General features: G+C 49.4%; 1 protein-coding gene across 2 annotated transcripts in view; it reads left to right on the top strand.

Moving 5' to 3' along the window:
- Positions 1-66: 66 nt before the first annotated feature.
- IGSF3 (immunoglobulin superfamily member 3) overlaps positions 67-18,351 on the top strand; it is a 93,376-nt gene continuing 75,091 nt past the window's right edge. Inside the window, exons 1-2 of one of the 2 annotated variants that reach the window (XM_034654158.1) lie at positions 67-191; positions 611-1,299. In XM_034654158.1, coding sequence (XP_034510049.1) covers positions 1,257-1,299 — 43 coding nt within the window. In that variant the 5' untranslated portion in view covers positions 67-191; positions 611-1,256. Of the gene's footprint in view, positions 192-355; positions 1,300-18,351 lie in introns of those variants that run through there. The other variant, XM_034654159.1, reaches the window with a different exon arrangement.

The raw sequence follows: 18,351 nt of genomic DNA, 5'->3' as shown, positions 1-18,351 counted from the left end.
AACCTGGGGCAGGGGGCGGGGAGGGCGGCGGCGAGCGCGGGGCCGGCTCCGCTCGGGGGTCGGGCCGGAGACCCTCTCCTGGCCGGTCGGGCGCGCGGCGAGCGTGCCCCGGCAGCGGAAAGCGCAGCCCCCGCTCGCTTCTCCCTCCGTCTCTTTTCTTTCCAATCAGCGAAAAATAAACACCCGGGAAGGTAAAACAATAGCGGGGCCACCTGGGACGCGGCGCGCGCGGAGCTCCCACGTTTGGGGCGGGGGCCGGAGGTGGAACCGGGAGTGGCGGCCCCACGTCGGAGCCCCCTCCCGCTGTGCCCCAGCGGAGGGTGGGGCTACCCGCCCTGCCGGGCTCAGCAGGAGGCGAAGGGAATTCCCTGGAGTGAGGCGTGTGGGCAAAGTATTGCAGGAACAATCGGGCTTCCCGCGATTGCCCTTCTGTGGGCAGGGAAACTGAGGCCGGGGCCCGTGTAGCGACTTGCCCAAGGTCAGAACGCACGGTTGACTGTCCTGGTCCGGGAACGGGACCCAGGCGTCCAGAGCAGCCCAGCGCTCAGCAGCTCTTGGCTTTGCGGCGCTGGTGTTGGCCTTTGATACATCTCTGTTGTGTTTGTTTTAGAAATCTGCTGGCATTGTGGGACCGGCTTCGCTTTGGAGCCGCTGAACGTCAACTTGCTTCGTGTGTTCTGGGTAGGTGTGGGGCAGGTGGCAGCTCCGTGACCTACCGACGCGGATGGAGACGGACTTTCTGATGAAGAAACCCAAACAGTCGGTGCCGGTGCCGTTCCAGGGCTATTTAGCTGTCAGAGGTTTTGAGAAAACCTGCCCTGTTCCCTTTGGGGAATCCGAAGGAGGGAGCTTACAGACACCTTCATTGGGAAGCCAAGGACATTTCTGTATAATCAGTGGATGAAAGGATTTTCTCAGACTCTTTTTTCCCTTTTCCTCGAGGATTAATTCACTGCAATCTACAGTTCCAGTGGAAACCGCAAGGCATGCGATGTGGCAGAAGCCTAGAGGGCCTTCAGAATTGTTCTGGACCCTTCTTTTAGCATAGGGGAGTTCAACACAAGCCATCGGCCACCANCCCACCCCCCCCCCCCCCCAGTCTTGCTGATCTCTTCTCTTTAACCTGTTCTCATTTTTTGAGTTAAATTCTGTTTCCAAAACTGTCCTCTGGAGCTATAAGTGGATTGCCAGAAATGAGAGATTAAGTGCGAGAGAAGAGGGAGCGTCCTGTGTTGTGTCTCTTCTCTGCTGCCGACATGAAGTGCTTTTTCCCAGTGCTGAGTTGTCTGGCTGTGCTGGGTAAGTGGCTCTGCTTATCAGTGCGATCGATGTGAAAGTTTAACCTGCTGTTGGTTCCTGTAATTCCTTGTGGTTCTTTCCCATCAACACTTGGCTTTGGGGGACACCAGGACACAGCCGATGTGTATCACAGGTTGGAATAGGGTACCAAGAGGCCCATTTCTGACCCAGGAGGAACGGTGAGATATTGTTTGTTGTCTTTAAGAAGGAACATCTGCTGTCCTTGAAGTGTCTGTCCCCGGCCTTGTGGTGAGATCTCCCCATCTGCATGTCGGTGGTTTAGGGGCTCCATGTGGCTTATAAACGTCAGTGTCTTCACCTCTGTGTTGGCCCACATTAATTCCTAATCCGAAGTGGCAACGTTATTCCTACTGTGGGGAAAGTTGGTTTAGTGGTAATGATGGTGCGTTTTTTGTTTTGTTTTGTTTTTTTGCGGCGGGAAGCAGGCAGGAGTGGAATAGGGTGGTGAAGGAATGCATTGCCCTACCTAAGTGGTCTGGAGACTAAAAATGTTTGAGGATACCAGTCTTATGTCCCCTCACCGAGGAAACTCAGAGCATAGTTCTGGAGGAAGAGAAACTGGAGGAGGGGAAGCTGCTTGTGTGGGGTGTGTTAGGATTGGTTTTGGTGCCCCTACCGAAGGCCAGAATGCTTAGCGCAGGATGAAGAACTGTGGCCCCAAGAGGTAAACCCTTGACACCTATCGTAGGGATCCCCTCTCCATTGCAGAGCCCCCCCCCTTTGCCCATACTTTCTTTGCCACTGAGCACCGTCTCATGTGTCGTATGTGAGTACACATCTTGGGTCTAGGATAAACTTCCTAGCCAGGATCTGATGCATCCTCTCGGGCCCATCTCCTCAGACCTTGCACAGGAGCACACCCTCTGACCTTTCTGTGCACTTCCATCCCCTGCGTGAAGAGGTCACCACGGCTACCTAGGGTGTCTGCATTTCCAAATCTAGATATTTTGCATTTACAGAGTTTATTCCTGACCTGCTGGCAGTGGAGACTGCTCTCGCGCATTGTCTGTACCCTTGTAGGAGTTCACAGTTGGGTGGAAAGAACGGACTTTGGAGTTCGAGAGCCCGACTCGAATTGCAGCCTCATCGTGATGGCCAGATGAACCTCAGTAAAATGGGATGGTACCTCGAAGGGCTGTCTTGATAGTGAAAGGCTATATGGTGTCCTGAATATCTTGACTGCTTTGAAAAATGTCTGGGACACATCATAAACATGTCCGGTCAGTGGTTCTCAAACTTGGGTGCCTGTTGGAACCACTGGGGGAAGCTTTTAAAAGTCCCGATCTCCAGGCAGCAACCCCAGACCAATTAAACCAGATTCTCTGGGAGGGTGACCCAGGCATCAGTCTTTCTGCTCTCCCAGGTAATTCCCAGTGAAAGAACCAGCGGGTGAGTTCATTAGTGCCAGCCTTTCCTGTCGCGGCACACATGCAGGCGCCGCCGGTCGAGCGGCAGGTTAGTCAGTGTTGTGCCCAGGTGTGGGTGAGGATATGGTGCCCCCGTGTCTCCTGTCTGTTCAGGCAGAGTTAAGAAGGCAGGTAGCTCTCTGCGCCAGTCCTGAATAGCCCATTGATATTTGTTCATACTGTATTTGTCATTCACTTAGTGTCTGGGTTTAAATCAGTAATTAGTGATTCATGTGGATTCAAGAGGACAAACAAGGAAAGCCCTGGGGAGTTGGAGGAGGGTGAGATGGCTAAGGCTGGATAGAGGGCTGGGTGGAAGGGTGGGGCCCAGGGCAGGAGAAGGAGCCACCAATGACAAAACAAGGAAATGGGACATTTGTGCCTTTTGTTTCTTCTGGCTGCTCTAGAAATGCGAGGCCTCCTGCAGGTCCCCCTGCTGTTCGCCCTCTGGGCCACTCTATGGAATGGAGCTTGGGCCCTGACACTGTTCTCTTCCCTCCACTCCCAGCCCCCTTCTAAACAGGTGCTGGGGAGGAAAGGAGCGTCAAGGTGGTGGTGAAGGGGAGCACTGGCAACGACCAGACGTGGGTGAAGGTGGGAAGGTTTAGAAGTGTGGGTGTGCCTGGTTTTTTGCACCCCGCTGCTGAAGTCTCATCTCCCATCACCCCGAGACTGTCCGCGGGGTGGGGAGCAGCGGGTCTTGCTACCCTGCTGCTAACCTTGGAGAGCAGCAGGTGTTTGGGGAGGAAACAAAACCCAGGTTGGGGGGGGTCTTATTTCCTGCTTGCAGTCTGGTGTGGGCTGATTCATGCATCAGCATTCTTGCTGTGTAATGTAAATTAATGTGTAATGTGAATTTCAAAGAGCGAAGAAGCCCAAGGTTTTATGCTCATGTGGGTCACACACCTAGAATCAAATCTTGTTTGTACAAAGTGGGATGAGGCTAAGTACTCTGCAAAGTGGCGCGATGCAGGTGCTGCCAGCCTCCAGAAATGGCAGTTTGAGTCAGAAAACCCTACGGTACATGAGGGTGTATCCAGGGTAAATCTCCCACATGCCAGCAACTCCCTGCACATCGTCAGACCTGTGCTTTCTGCTGCCTTCCCTTGCCAGCATCTGGGATTTGGATCAGGTACCTCCTTTTCTGCCTGTCTCCCTGCTGACTCCTGCCCTTGTCTTTGTCCTACCCGAAGCCACAGTGACCACGGTGTCTTGTCTCTTCCCCTTGCAGGCTGGGTGCCCCACCCAACTTGGGAGCCATTAGCGGCCACGGCCACCCTTGTTCCAGTTCCAGAGCCATCTTAAGCCCGGGCCTGGCTGAGCCACGAGGGTTAGTGAAGTGTCCACTGCTGAGAATGGGTGGAGCCAGAGGGGCAGATGAGAGAGAGAGAGAGGCTGCTGTGACCGCATGAATGTGGCCTGCGTGTGAAAAAGGAGGGAATGAGGAGAGAGAGAGAGAGAGGTGGCTGGGGCTGTGCTTGGCAGCAGCCTGTGTGAGTGACAGTGACATGGAAAGATGACAGCAATGTGGGAGAGACAGAATAGGATTTGTGTCTGCAAGAACAGGAAGGGGACAATCAGGAAAGATGAATATAAGCTTCAGGCCCATAAAGCAAATTTCGGTTTTGCAAAGCCATGAATAGTTATGCCTCCTGGGCCAGTGCTGATGTTGCAAACAAGACGAAACAGCTTTAAAAGTGTTAGGTACAACGTAGGACATTGGGACATCTCTGGATCAGCACAGGAGAACCTGTAGCTGGCTCGTGACCATTGGTGTTCTCCTCCAGTGGGAGAGAATTTCATGTGCAGAGTTTGAGAAGCCTCTTGCTTGAGTAGGATGGGACCGAGGCCATGATCACTTACCTCCCAGTTAGGGAAGAGGCCAGAGGGTTCTTCCTGAAGAGACTGAAGGGAACTTTGATGTTCTGATGAGAGTGAGCGGCAGGACTCATGATCAAAGGCAGAAGACCGAAGTGAAGCAGCTTGGGGGAGTCGGGAGAAGAGTTCTGAAGATCGTGATTTATGGGTGAACAAACACTGTCCCACAGTTGTCGTGGAGGTGGTACACTTTCCCTTTCCTGGGGACCATTTGACCGGGGTGCCAGAGAAGGGAATTCTTGTCAGAAGAACTAGACGGGCTAGGATGCCTTTCAACTGTGTGAATTATTGAGCCACACTGTGCACCCAGGGCTGTGTTAAGACGCCCCAGTCCCCAGCATTTTGCATTAGAATAAGAGAAGAATAGTAAGGATACCACCTCTCCCAGCTCTGCCTTTGCTGTGAAGCGAGCCCCGTCTCATTAAGTCCTGCAGATATATCACTGGATAGAGGACTCACATCATCACCTTTCTGTAGATGGAGATACTGAAGTCCAGGGGGGTTAAGGAACTTGCCTCAGGTAGACTACTGTACCAGCTCAATCTGGTGCTGTGGTTGGGATCCGGGCCCCTTCTGTTTGTTCCATGTACGTGCCTCCATTCCCAAGGTCATGGCATGGTGCAAGATGGCTGTGCTAGCTGCAGCCACCATGAAGGAGGTAGGCATGGGCAAGACCTCGTAATTTAAGGACATTTCCTCTTCTGCTTATACTCCTGTTCCCTAGAACTTGAGTGCATGACCGTACTTGGCTGCAAGGGAGGCTGAGAAATATCATCCTTAATTCTGAGTGGCCAGCTAAAACTGAGGGTTCTGAGGAGAGAACAGATTTTGGAGGGACAGCAGTGGGTTGCTGGCTGAGTGACAGAGCTGGTAAGTGGCAGCACAGGGTTTCGAAGCCAAGATCATTTGGTTCAAATCCTGTGTTCTGCCATCTCGCCAGCTGCCCCTCTGAGCGTGTGGCCCAGCCCCTGGCCTCTAAGAAGCCTTATCGGGAGGGCACGAGCCAGACGAGCCAACGCTTGCTACAGTGGGAAACAACATCAATCAGCATACGATTACACAGGCAGCCTTGTGGTTTTAGCAGGAGCGACTAGTGTTTTCAGAATGCTTATGTGCCAGTCACTGCTAGACACTTTGCAGAGTGAAGCCCTTCCGTAGAAAAGACCGTCTCAGTTGTGTTCTCTGCCGTAGCCCCAGCACTCAGCCTCACGCCTTGCACAAAGTAAGTAGGTATTCAGTTAATTTTTTGACAACTAAATGGTTTCTATATTGGCTCCCTCCATCAAGACAAGGAAACTCAAGGCTCAGGGAATTTAAGTCATTTTGCTCAAAGGACAAGCACTAGAGATTGGCGGAGCCTGGGTTTGAAGGCAAGTTGGGCTCTAGGGCTTGTGTCTTTATGTCACCAAACAGGGCTTCTTAACTCCTTTTGGGCCCTGGATCCTTTGGGCAGTCCGGTAAAGCCTATGGACCCTTTCTTTGGAGAACGTTTTGAAATGTGTAAATACAAATACATCAACTAACAAAGGAAATCAATTATATTGAAATATAATCATCAAAATATGGAACAAATTTATGATTATAGCAATATGCTTCTTTAGTAACGCATTAAATCACACGCTCTAGCAGCAGGTCTAACAATTATTGTAATTACGGCATAGTGAGCTATGAAAACGGTATGTTGAGGTATCTGTGTCAGCTGTGATGTGATATGAAAGCCTGTGTGATTTCTGTTGTGACAGAGTTACAGGTCCTGGAGACATCGTCATGATGGCTGACAGCATTCATAATCAAACAGTCCATGTTCACAGGGAGGTTAGTTGAAAATAAAGGCATAAATTTTTTTCCCCATTCAAGTTCACATAGCTCCTGAATTCTGTTCAGGGACCCCTGTGAAGTGCAAAGTAAGGTTCGGTATTGGCGGTGGTTGGGGAAGACATTGTGTGAGAGGACTTCATTAGCTTTCAGAAATGGGCAGGGTTTCCACGTGGGGAGCATTCTATTCCCAGTAGAAGCCTTAGAGTGCAGAGAAAACAGCAGTCATCATGGTGGTAGAGTGTGGCCCTGTAGGGTCTGGAGAAATGACTGTCAGTGGTTTTAGGGTCCAGTTCGCCTGGGATGATGAGGACGCAGAGAACTGGCTTAGATTGTAATGAGTTTGGGATTTGGGCTTAGACTGGGTCCCCAAGAGCCCAGCCAGACCACTTCCGCTGAGCCCTGGCCTGGAAACTGAATGAAGTGGCTCCGTTGCTGGTCTCCTATGGTCCCGGGCCTTGTGCATCCTCCATTACGGCTCCTTGATTAATATTTTTAGGTTCCTTCGGGAGCTCTTCATTTGCCATGATTGGACACCTGTTTCTTTGCTGCTTGAAAGTGAGCACAGCTAACTCCTTGTAAAGGGTTGGTTTTTAATTTAAGGAAATTTAGGACACCTGTGTGTGAATGCCCCCTGATTTTCAAAGAAATGAGTGGTTGAGTCAAAATCAAGCTTGCATTTGTAGAAAATCACATGTTGCCAAATTCCCTCATCAAGAACGCTTTATTAAGTGACTAATTGTGGGCCACAGTGGTGGGCACTTAACAAAGACCATGGCAATGAACCTCCCTTAACTGGAACCTTCAGTTAAGTGGGATTTTGTTTTTATTTTTGAACTCTACTTTCTGAAAGGCATAAGTCACAAGATGTGGTAGCAAGGATTTATTCTAGAAATTAGCTTCCAGGCCACCATCCATCCAGTCTCTACATCTTCCGCATCTGTAATTACAGTCGCAGAGGGGAACGATGAGCCTCAGGGCACTGCAAGATCCTAAATCAAAGAGGAAATTATATTAACTCTACTCAGGCTGGAAAGTGGTCAGATGTATTTTAAAACCCTTCATAACAGGCTTTGTAATAACCAGAGTTGAAGCAAAGTTTCCGCCTAATCCTCTATTAACCCTTTAATTAAGTTGACCTGAACACTGTATTCCCCTATCATCCAAGTGACCCAGGCTTTGCTGAATGTTCCTAACTTCTAGGCGAGGATCATCTAAGGGCAGCAGTGAAGCAAATGGTAAATCACTTTGCAAATGGACAGGAAGACAATGATATTATGTGCTCTCGGAGGACAGGCGTCTTTTGGGCAAGGAGGGGCCGGGCAAGTTTGTTCTTGTTTTCAGCTCAGCAGGAGTAGGGAGGGAACTCTCTGTCCAGGAGAGGGATGAAGCTGGAGTAGCTTGTGAGTGGTCAGTCTGGAAAGGTTTTCTGGAAGAGCTGGAATGTTAGGCATTTCTTAAGTGATAGGAGAGTGAGGTCCTGGCAGAATGGTGGGGCTGGGGGCCACCCTGGACACATTGGGCTGCTTTGAGAAGGCTTCCCAAGGAGTACAGAAGCCTCATGTCAGTAGCCGGGGCTTGAAGGAGCAGTCAGTTGGTTTGAGGTCTGGGTATTTGCGTCTGAGACAGGGGGAAAATACCAGAGAGTTCTGAATGGATGTCCTGGAGGACCCCTGGAAAAGTGGCCAGGAAGGGTAGGAGGCACTCCTGGAGGTGGGAGTCTAGGGTGGAAGTGAAGGGGACCCTTTTTCTGTACCAAGGAAAGAGCTTTCGTGTATCCATCGAAACATCATCAGGGCAAACACATTCTAACAAAACTGTGAACTCAAAGAAATGTGTGGCCTCTTCCCCTTGACTTTCAGGTCCCTAGGCCTTCCCTTTATTAAAATGGGGAGGGGGAAATCTGATACCAGTTCTGTGTTCTTTCCCCAAATCTGATTCTTTGATGTGTGGGAGCATGTTCAGGATTACCTTAAATTGGCCTTATTTTTGTGTATTTAATACTGTTTTTGTCTGTAACACCCATTTTACCATTCCCTGGAGTGCAGGCCATGCCTCCTTTTTCGTGGTGACTTCTGAGACCACTGTCTCTGTCCTCAGGGCACGGGATCCCTGGCCTGTGGTGTGTTGGTGATAGAGACGTGTCATGAGGTGAGCTGTTGACCTCCTTCTCACAGACCCCTTTTATTAACTTCCTTTCCCTCAGGAGCACCATCCGTTTGAAATCTTCTGTCTCTCCGCATTAAGTAGTAATTCATCTGTTTCTCCTACATGATTGTTCGCCCTTGCTCTAGTGATATAGTTGGGCTCTAAAGCAAAATTAATCTGGCACTCTGCATTGCCCATGACCAAAGGACACACAGGGCTTTACCTGTTTGGTACCTTAGCCCTGTATCTGCAGCGTAGGGGAAATGGTGTCATTGTTCGGTGTTTTGAAATGTCTGAGGCGGCCAGCTTTCCTACCCCACGTGTTACTGTGAGAACCTCCGGGCACTTGGATAAGCTAGGTGGTGTTTTGCCCATTCGTTGATTGCGTTGGTGACCTTGACTGACTTTGCTAGGAAGGACTTTCAGTAGGAAGAACAACAGGAGCCTGGAGCTGGGGAGCCAGCCGTGACTGCAGGTGAGACCACACCTGTCCTGTCCAGGGACACCCTCTTCCTCTTTTTTTTTTTTTTCTTTTTAAGACTTCCAGAGAAGTTTCACAACCTCTTAGATGTAATGATCCCACCAATCTTAAATGTCACTGAAGAGTTGATTGGAATTGACTCATAATTTAAAACAACAGATAAAGTGCTTTAGGGTAAAATGTATAGAAGTAAGATCATGAGAGATTGGTTTCCATTTCGGAAGGTAGCTGATATTTGTTTGCTTTGTTTTTTGGATTTTAAGTCGTTGACAGAGGTAACAGGCATATAGTCATGTGGTAAAAAATCCAGACAGTACAGAGAGTAAAATGGGAAAGTCCCCCTCTCCACCCCATGCCCCTTATTGAGTCTGATATATATTCTTCACAGTTTGACATAAATTCTTCCAGATCTTTCTGTATAATTTCTGTGCATGTATTCACACAAATATAGATTATTTTTTCTGACGTAAATGGAATCATACAGAACATATTGTTAAACAACTTGATTTTAAAGGGGTAATTTACCTCACTATTTTTTCAGGCTTAATTTTATGGCCATATCAGAACTGATTTGGTTACTTTATAGCTAGTCGGAACCATAGTTTGTGAAATCACTGGGGAGTAGTGAGCCTCATAGCTACATCACGAAATAATTTTTTCTTGCCGTATCAAGAACAAGAGTCATAATAAAAAATACTACCCTTAAATTTTAATGTACTTAATGAAAATAATTGATTTGTTTACTCTGAGTATTTTCTCCCCAAACACGTAAATTTAACAAATTAGGTACACACATATTTTGTTGGCTGTTTGAGTTATAATTTTGAAATTATGTTGAATTCAAACAAAGCCTGTTTAAAACTTGTTAAGAGGATAACCATAAATATTGGATTTGGGGTCTAATTCAGTCAAGTTTCGTGTTTGTTCATGGGCTAGGGGGAGAAAATGAGAGAAGTTTTCCTGCATTTTCAATTCCCAAGTGATTCTTCCATTTAGAATGAGCTGGACTAGGGTAACTGCTGTGAGCCTGCCGGCTACCAGACATTTAAGACCTTAACCCAAAAGAGCACTTTTTTTTCCTGCAGCCCTGCAGAAGCAGCTATTTCTGTAAAAAAGATTATCATTTCAAAGTGTTGGGTTACTTCTCAGGTTCACTGGTATGACTTTCTTTAAATCCCTAGGAGCAAATGCAGGTTTCTTGGATCGGTCACCTTTAGACCTGATTTTTAAAATAGTTACCATTTTGGAGGGCTGCTGGTTGGATTCACATATCATAGTTGACCCTTCTTCAGCATCAGGGTTTGACGTGCTCCTCCCCGCCCTGAGACCACCGTTCTGCTAGAAACCACTTACAGTACTTTCCTAACAAGACTTATCGTCTGTTCATTCAGCCAGTATTCGAGTGCCAGCTCCAAGCAGCTCCTTGTTCAGTTCCGCCACATATCCAAGAATTGAAAGGTAAAATCATGAGAAACATTTTAAGAAGTCACAGGATCTGTATTTTAAATCTTAATAAATAGAAAGATTAATTAAAAACACTCTGACATGGGGGAACTCTTTTCTGTCCCTGAGGTATGTCTTTTCTCTTACTGTTACTTAACATGTTTTCCTCCTGGTTTGTTCTCAACTCTTCTTCAGCAGCTGTGAATTACACACACTCCGTCAGCCCTGACAAAGGGCCTTTGAAGGAGTAAGACATGAATACCACTGATTGGGGGAGATTGGGGTAGGTGGCCCCGCAAGCGCAAATTCTTGCTTTTGAAGATACACGAATATCCCACGTCCTGGGTGCGTGGAATGTCCTTATTAACTGCTGCGGATATTGTTTGTCTCTGGGAATTGGGAATTTCGTCCTCAGCTCTGAATTTGTAGGAAGCCAGAACAAAAGAGAAATAGAGCAGTCACATACTTCCCATCAGACTGGAGGCGGCATCAGGATTTCTCCTGAGGACCCTTCACGTGGGGGCCTGTGGTGGCGGTAAGGTTGATGTGTCTCCTACCTCCTACCTCCTACTTCCCTACAGACTGGCTCCCCTCAGGGAGGGAAGGCTATGGGGACAGCTCACCACCCCGTCCGGTGTTGGGCCTGGGTTCCAGAAACTGTTGTGTCCACTCAGTGGGCTCCAGGCTCCTCCAGGCCTGCACCGTGCCAAGTGCTGCCCCCTGACCCAGGGCCGCTACCCTGAAGCACTCATCGATCAGTGCTTCCCCTTTCTCCACCGGTCCCCTAAGTCTCAGGTTCCAGGCAGGTTGGCCGCTGTGCTGGGTGGGAGGCACCTCAGCCCCAAGGCTGGTGGCTGCTGCTCCCCAGAGCGTCTGGACGGGGCCACCCTTCTCCCTTCAGGCAGCACTTCTCAGAGGCCTTTCTGGTGTTCCTCGTGGGTTTTGTTCCGTGGTAGTTTTGTGTTGGTTGGGAGCTGGCTGGTCTGTTGGGGTTTCTGCTTCTCATCTGGACAGGTCTGTTAGTTTATCAGAGAGTGACTGGCAGGTGGAGTCATTCTAGGCTTACCCTGAATCTACACCACCCTTTAGGACGCTGCTTAGAGATGGTTTGCTGAACAGTTTCTTAAGGTTGTCTGATGTTTTAGTACCAAAGAAAGCGTGCTGGAGAGTTTTGCCATCTGTCTTCTGGTCTTTCATTACCAGCAAGCAAGATCGCGTCTGAGCGCCCTGCCCAGCCCTGACCCTTTCTCCGTCCGTCCCTCTGTCGGAATGGGCTGTGGCCCCCAGCTGGGTGTCCCGGCACCTTTCTGGCCGGAGGGACGGCGTCTGTAACTCCATTCTCACATGTATGAATCCATCTCTTCGGAGCAGCTCCCCGCCCGTGGACTTCTGGAAGGAAGAAAGTAGATTGAGAACTCATGCGCCTCTGGGCTTAAATGTGTTTGAAGAGAATCCTTAGAGATCTCCTGTGTAATCCTCTTCTCTTAAAGGGGGAGTATTCTGGAGGTGAGGAAAAGACTGCCACAGGCCTGGGTTGGGGGAGAGTGGAAGGACTGGAGAACGCCCCTCTCAGAAGAGAAAGGGAGCCTGGTGTACGTGGTCTTTGTTTTAAAATGAAAACATGACGTAACACAAACATTTGCCTTTCCACTTTTACCCCCGCCACAGAAGAGCTGTAATTTCCCATATTTGGAATTTGGGGAAAGCCAGATTTGAGGACAAGGCCAGATTCAATCTATGCTTGGAGGGAAAGTAAGGAAATACGAGAGCCTTGCGGGCTGCGGTATTTATGGTGAATCTGTGATTACTGCATGTGCCTCCTTGTCATAATTTATTCACCAGCCCCCAGTGTCCTGGAGCTGGTGCTGTGCCCATCAGTAATCTGACTCTTGTTTTCTTCTGCATATTTTCCCTTTTGCAAATGTATAGGCATTCAGCTTTAATCAAGTAGGCTTTTACTCTGTCATCTGTAACGGGGATGACTGAAGTCATGTGGAGGATTTTAAGTAACTAATCTCCTAAGACATTCAGAGCATAATCTCCTTCAACCCCTGATCTTCCTGCCTGCATCCGCGAGATTTGCGAGGTTCTGCAAAGGAGGCAGGATGGGGACTTCGGCATCCTTCGGAGAGCCCGGGCGTCCTCCTTGCTGGCGACAGACTTTTGTTGGCCTCTTGGCGTGGGGACAGGGCCTGCTGATCATGTGCCATGTCAAGAGAGTTCAATATGTTCTGTGAACGTGACCAGTGTGTTAGTAAATCTCAGAGCCAGTGCAGAGGACGAGAGGCCCAACACGCGTGAAGATACCGTCCAGGCTCTTTGATGTCTGTGCAGTGTGTGGTGGTCTGGCTCTCACGGAGAGCCTGCGAGATAGATAAGAGGCCTGTTGGTCAGTGCTGCTCACTGACATTTGTCATTATGTTATAGCAGGTCAATCAGAAGATCAGGGCTGCAGGTTCTAAAATTTTCACGTGCTTTGCTTAAAATTGGAATATGACTTCATGCGTGTGTCATTTATTAGACTAAACTGGGTTACGGTCGCTCTTCCAATTGTCCTTTCTTGATTTGTTGTTTTCAACCCCTCTCAGAGTCTTTTCTTGATGCCAGAGCCCTGGTTTGGTTCGAAGGTCGTGTTTCTCTCCTGGTACTCCTCAAGAGCTCAGGCTCTTGCCCTCAGAAGTGTCCTCCTGCAAAGGAATTGGGCAAATATTCCGGCAGGTGCATACTTTGGTACTGTCTCTTCATACGATGGTAGAATCCCTAACAACATAGACTAATGAGGAGGATTGTTTGAATTAGTAAAATGTTTGAATTACCAAATATTTTTCAAGAACTTTGCTGTTACTACTTTTAAGTAAATACTGTAACTCAAACGAGGCTAATAGAGCGCCTAATAAAGATCCTTAGGGGGATCCTGCCTTAGTAGAGAAATAAGAATGATTTGCAATTAGCACACCAATTGTTTATGTAAATGGAGTTTCTGAAAAACTGGATTGTGAGTGAAAACAGTTTGTTCTCTTAAGTATTTTAAGTAGTCCCTATGAAACTCTGCGTATGTACACTGCCAATAAATTCTACGTGGTATAAAGACTTGTTTGGCGAAGACCTGATTCCACCCTCTTAGCAATATCGGAACTCCCAAGTTAGTCAAGTCCCCTATCTTACCCCCTCCCCCAAAGCTGTCACAGCAGCTGCACTTACCTATTTTAACATGAATTAATAAGTTTAGCAAATATCTAATGTGTTCTGCCCCGTGCTTGGCAGTGTGTTGTACGGAAAAGACAACAACCATCATCCTTGTGTAGCTCATCGCTTAGCAAAGAAGTCAAACAGTACGCCAGTAAGTACACACATAATTAATCACAGGAGCGAAGCTAGATGGTGTATTACTTTTTGATTCATGATCTCACGCGTTAGACTGTAAGCTCCCTGAGGGCAGGGATTATGTTGGTGTTGGCGGCCACTGTGTCCCAGGCCCCTCCTTAGCCTGTTGCCTGGCGCGGAGGAGCTGTTAGGTTGACTTGTATGACGTTGCCACGTTTGTAGGTCAACAGCAGTTGAATATCAGCAGTGTCATAGGGTTCGATGTAATAGTTGTTCTGTCAATACATATGGAATATTGAATACGTATTATAATCCATGAGCTCTTAGAGTACGCTGCATTTAACACAGTTCTCTTTAGCCAAGGAAATGCCCACTACAGTATTTGAGAAGGAGCTCTAAAATTTCAAAGACCAAAACTTGTCAGGTAGATATGGTGCCTCAGTGGGATTTCAGAACCCTGCGGTCTGTACATTTTCTGTACAGTTCTTAGCACATTTCCCAGCCTTAGGTGGAGGCATGTGTATTTGGGGCCTGAAGTGCTGTCCGTAGCCCAGAGACTCTGGGAGAGGGTTCTGGAAAGCTGAGATGAAGACCAAGATCCAAGCAGGGTGGCCCAAGAGGAATGCAGGACAAGAGACCCATTAGGACAGCTGAAAGGGCCGTCTCTTCAGTCCAGAGTGAAGGGAGCACTGGCTTTTGCAGCCCAGACCTCACGTGTCCTCATAGTCACCAGATCCGTGTGTGCCCACCAAGTGCTCGGTTCCTTGCCAGGCACTGATGGACAGCCTCACTGTGAGCCTTCTTCATGCCTGCCAGGCTGTGGGCCGATCTCGTAGATCACTGGCCCATTGGAGGCGAGGGTTGAACTGAGGAGAAGGCCCAGCTGGGCCTTGCTGGGAGAAGCCCAGGGCTCTCTGTGGAACTGGGAGTTGGGCCCAGCTCAGCTGGGCCCAGAGCTTCCCAGACCTCCCCTGCTAACTACATTTTTTGCATCTGTTTGGATGTATTGGCCTTCTTTCCTGTTTCTCTGCACAAATGTCCAATTGTGCCACTCTGTTGTAATGCTCACTATTTTCTCACACCCACAGGATAATTTCTGGTTCAGCTCAATTTCGCAGCTCGTCATTGAGCATCTCATGTGCCAGCACAGGGCAGGGGTGGCAAGTTCGGGAAACACACATGTGGGACGTTGGTCCCAGTCCGTGGCAGACCCTTGGTGGCCTCCACAACAGCTGTTCTTTTCTTGACGCCAGAGCCCTGATTTGGTTCGAAGGTTGTGTCTCTCTCCCGGCACTACTCCAGGAAAAGGGACCCCGCTTCTGGCCCCAGAGTAAAAGCTGACCGATCTAAGCCGGTCATGGAGGCGCACAGTGTAGACAAGAGGGAGTGATGGAGTGGCGGCCAGTGAGGTGTGAGGAGAAGTCTGCTGCGGGGATTCTGGGGAAAATGTCTCCTCTTAGAAACACAGAAGGACAGCTCTGTCCACTAGATTCTTGGGTATGAGGCAGCCATCAAGTCACCATGAGGGAAGTAAAGCTGTTGAGCCCTCGAGGGAGAGGAACCAGAGCCACAGAACACTGAGGAGGTCGACCTCCATCCTTCCTGTCTTCACTGTTTCAGTCAGTTGAGTTGATGTTTTCTGCTACATACAGTTGGATGCCACCTGTATTAGACACTCCCGCAAAGGAGCAGGAAATAGGATTTATTCTTATAAAACATTGCAGTTCAGCTGATCATCTTAAAGGCACACTCTTCAGAGCCAGGGCTGAGCAGCCCTGGGGTAAGCCAGAAAGGAGAGCGCTAAGTCCATTGGTGGGCAAAGCTGGAGCGAGGCAATTGGGTTTGGAATGGATCCTGAGGTCGGATTAGGATTTGTGTGGGAAGAGCAGAAGGGCATTCCGAGCCGTGGACGGCATGAGCAGGCCTGCAGAGACAGGAGTGGACATGGCACTGTCAGAGAACAGCGAGATTATGTCCTGACTAATTCCACAGGCAGATGCTAGAGCACAGCCAGCTGCAGGCTGAGAAGGTGACCCTTGACCCATGCAGTGGAAAGGGCTGTGAGCAGGGCAGAAGCTAGGAAAGGGGACCCTGAGGGGCATGGGGAGGCAGCCATGTACAAGGTTGGTCAGAAGGGAAGACAGGAAAAGCCAAGTGGAATAATTCAGTTCCAGATGGTGAGATCCTAGGTGAAAGCGGTAGGCAGTGGAGAAAGATATCAAAGGAAAATTGGCAGGGAATAAAATAACTGCTAAGAGATTGAATGTGGAGGAAAGGGGAAGTCTAGAAGCTGCCTCTAAGTGTTTGAGGGTGATAGCTTGGGAAATGACAACATGGAAATTTGAAAGAGGGGATCGATTTTGGGATGATGCTGTCTGGTCTGTTACTGGGGTTTTGAGATAATGGTGGAAGATCTAAGTAATGGGACCTTGAATTCTTCTGAAAATATGGGTTAGGGCTTGGGAATGAAAGGCCAGGGCTTAGGGTGGTGTGGCAGGGACAACACAGATCTGCACATACTCCTCCAGATTTACAGTGTTGTGGGGTCATGTGACTAATCTTAGCCAATAAGACGCGTGAGGAAGTAACAGGCCTCATCTGGCGAAAGCAGCTCAGGGCCGGTATTCCTGCATTTCTTCCCCCCTCCCCCTCTACCGCCCACGGGGCTGGAGCATGTTTGGGACCAAGGGCCAGGGGCCGCGGATGTGGCCACCAGGGGAGGAGGGCCTCCTCCCAGCAGCAGACTGCATGGCTCGCTCCACCTTTGGCTGGGACATCGTCGCAGAAGCCAGATCTGCAGCCGTCACAGGACGGCATTGCTAACTGCTGTTGTGTAGGGTTCAGGTGATATGTGGTCTTCACGTGACATTTTTTAAAAAAGATTTTATTTATTTATTTATTTGACAGAGAAAGTGTGAGAGCATAAGCAGGGGGAGGGGCAGAGGAAGAGGGAGAGGCAGGCTCCCCGCTGAGCAGGGCCCTGAGATCCTGACCTGAGCCTAAGGCAGATGCTTAACTGACTGAGCCGCCCAGGCGCCCCTTCAGGTTACATTTTAATACCTACTTGTGACATGGTTTGCTCAGAGGTCTGCCTTGAATGGGCTAGAGCTTGCTGGCTGCCTCTCCTTCCCCCGTGGGGCTCTTAGCGTTCTTGGAGGGTGAGTTCTTCTTGCTCCTGTCCCTCCAGGCCGTTTAGCTTTCCAGGGTAGGGGCTCCCTGCTCAGGAGCTGTGGTGGGGAGGTGGCAGCTCTCTCCACAGGTACTAGAAATGTCAAATGGCTCGTGCCGGGAAGTGCTTTGGTGGCTGGTATCCACTGGTGACCAGCTTGAGTGTCTCCGTCATCCGTGGAGCTAGACGTGAAGCTTTAGGAAGAAGTTCCAGACCTCCAGATTAGACCAAGCACGAGGTGCTTTTTGACTCTTTCCTTTTCTCAAAAGATTGAAAATGTGCCTTTTCTTCAAGGCTCAGGAGTGTGGAGCTAGGCCCTTGGACGAGACCACGTGCCTTTTGACTCTGTCCTTTTCTCAAAAGATTGAAAATGTGCCTTTTCTTCAAGGCTCAGGAGTGTGGAGCTAGGCCCTTGGACGAGACCACTCTTTGTTACAGCACCAGGCTCCTTTGGCCGGGCTGACGCACATTATTTTCCTCAGGCCAGGGCCGGGATGCAGTGCTGGGAGGCATTTGGCATCTGGTTTTCGTCAGGCAGCGAGTAAAAGTGCAGATGCGGAATCTGATCTTGCTTTAAACAAAGCAGAGTTAGTTGCAGGGGAAAGGCTTTTGTGAGGCGCCTGTCCTGCTCTGGGTGTGATCTCTCATATGCCCTGTTTCTCGTCTAACTGAAGACTTTGAGACCACGAATACCCAGGGGAAAGTTCTTGAAGACGGGGGGTGGGGTGGGCTGCCATGGGCCCCTCAGGATAGCTGCCATGGGCCTCTCGGACCCCACTGCCCAGAAGTTTCTAGCTCCTCCTGAATTTGAAAACTCAAAGGCATGGAAGGGCCATTTCTCTGTCCAGTGTTTTTTGTGATTTGTCCTCTCTTCCAACAACACAGAGGTGTCATAAATATTTGCCAGTGCCATTCTGTTCATGGGCAACCGCTCTTGCTCTACCCGTTGCTCTCCCTGTTTCCTCTGACAAGCCGAGAAGGCCCAAGCGTCGTCCCAGGAGGAGGATGACACTGAAGCCATCTGTCAGCCTGGCCTTTCCCTTGTCCATCTGTCCTTCCAGTCATCCTTCCATCTGCCCACCCAGCCAACATTCAATAAGCATTTGTTACTGAGCCAGCAGTAGTATTTGGGGCAAGCTACTTAACTCTTCTAAGCTCCCATTTATTTCCTCATCTGTAAGACAATAGGGGCCACTCATGGGGGTTCGTGTCAGAATCACGTGGGGCCACGGGAGGAGAGCGCCGGCCATGTGCCTGGCGCCTGGTACGCGCTCAGGAGACGGTCGTTGGCGCTCCGGGGCCTGGGTGCCTCCCTGGTCAGCTGACTGGCCGCAGGTTGCCTTGGACACGGCTGGCCATTTGGAGAT

This window comes from Ailuropoda melanoleuca, chromosome 2 (genome assembly GCF_002007445.2).
Source record: "Ailuropoda melanoleuca isolate Jingjing chromosome 2, ASM200744v2, whole genome shotgun sequence".
NCBI lineage: Eukaryota > Metazoa > Chordata > Mammalia > Carnivora > Ursidae > Ailuropoda > Ailuropoda melanoleuca.
The sequence above is the reverse complement of the archived record's forward strand: the minus strand, read 5'-3'. Positions and strand labels throughout refer to the sequence as shown.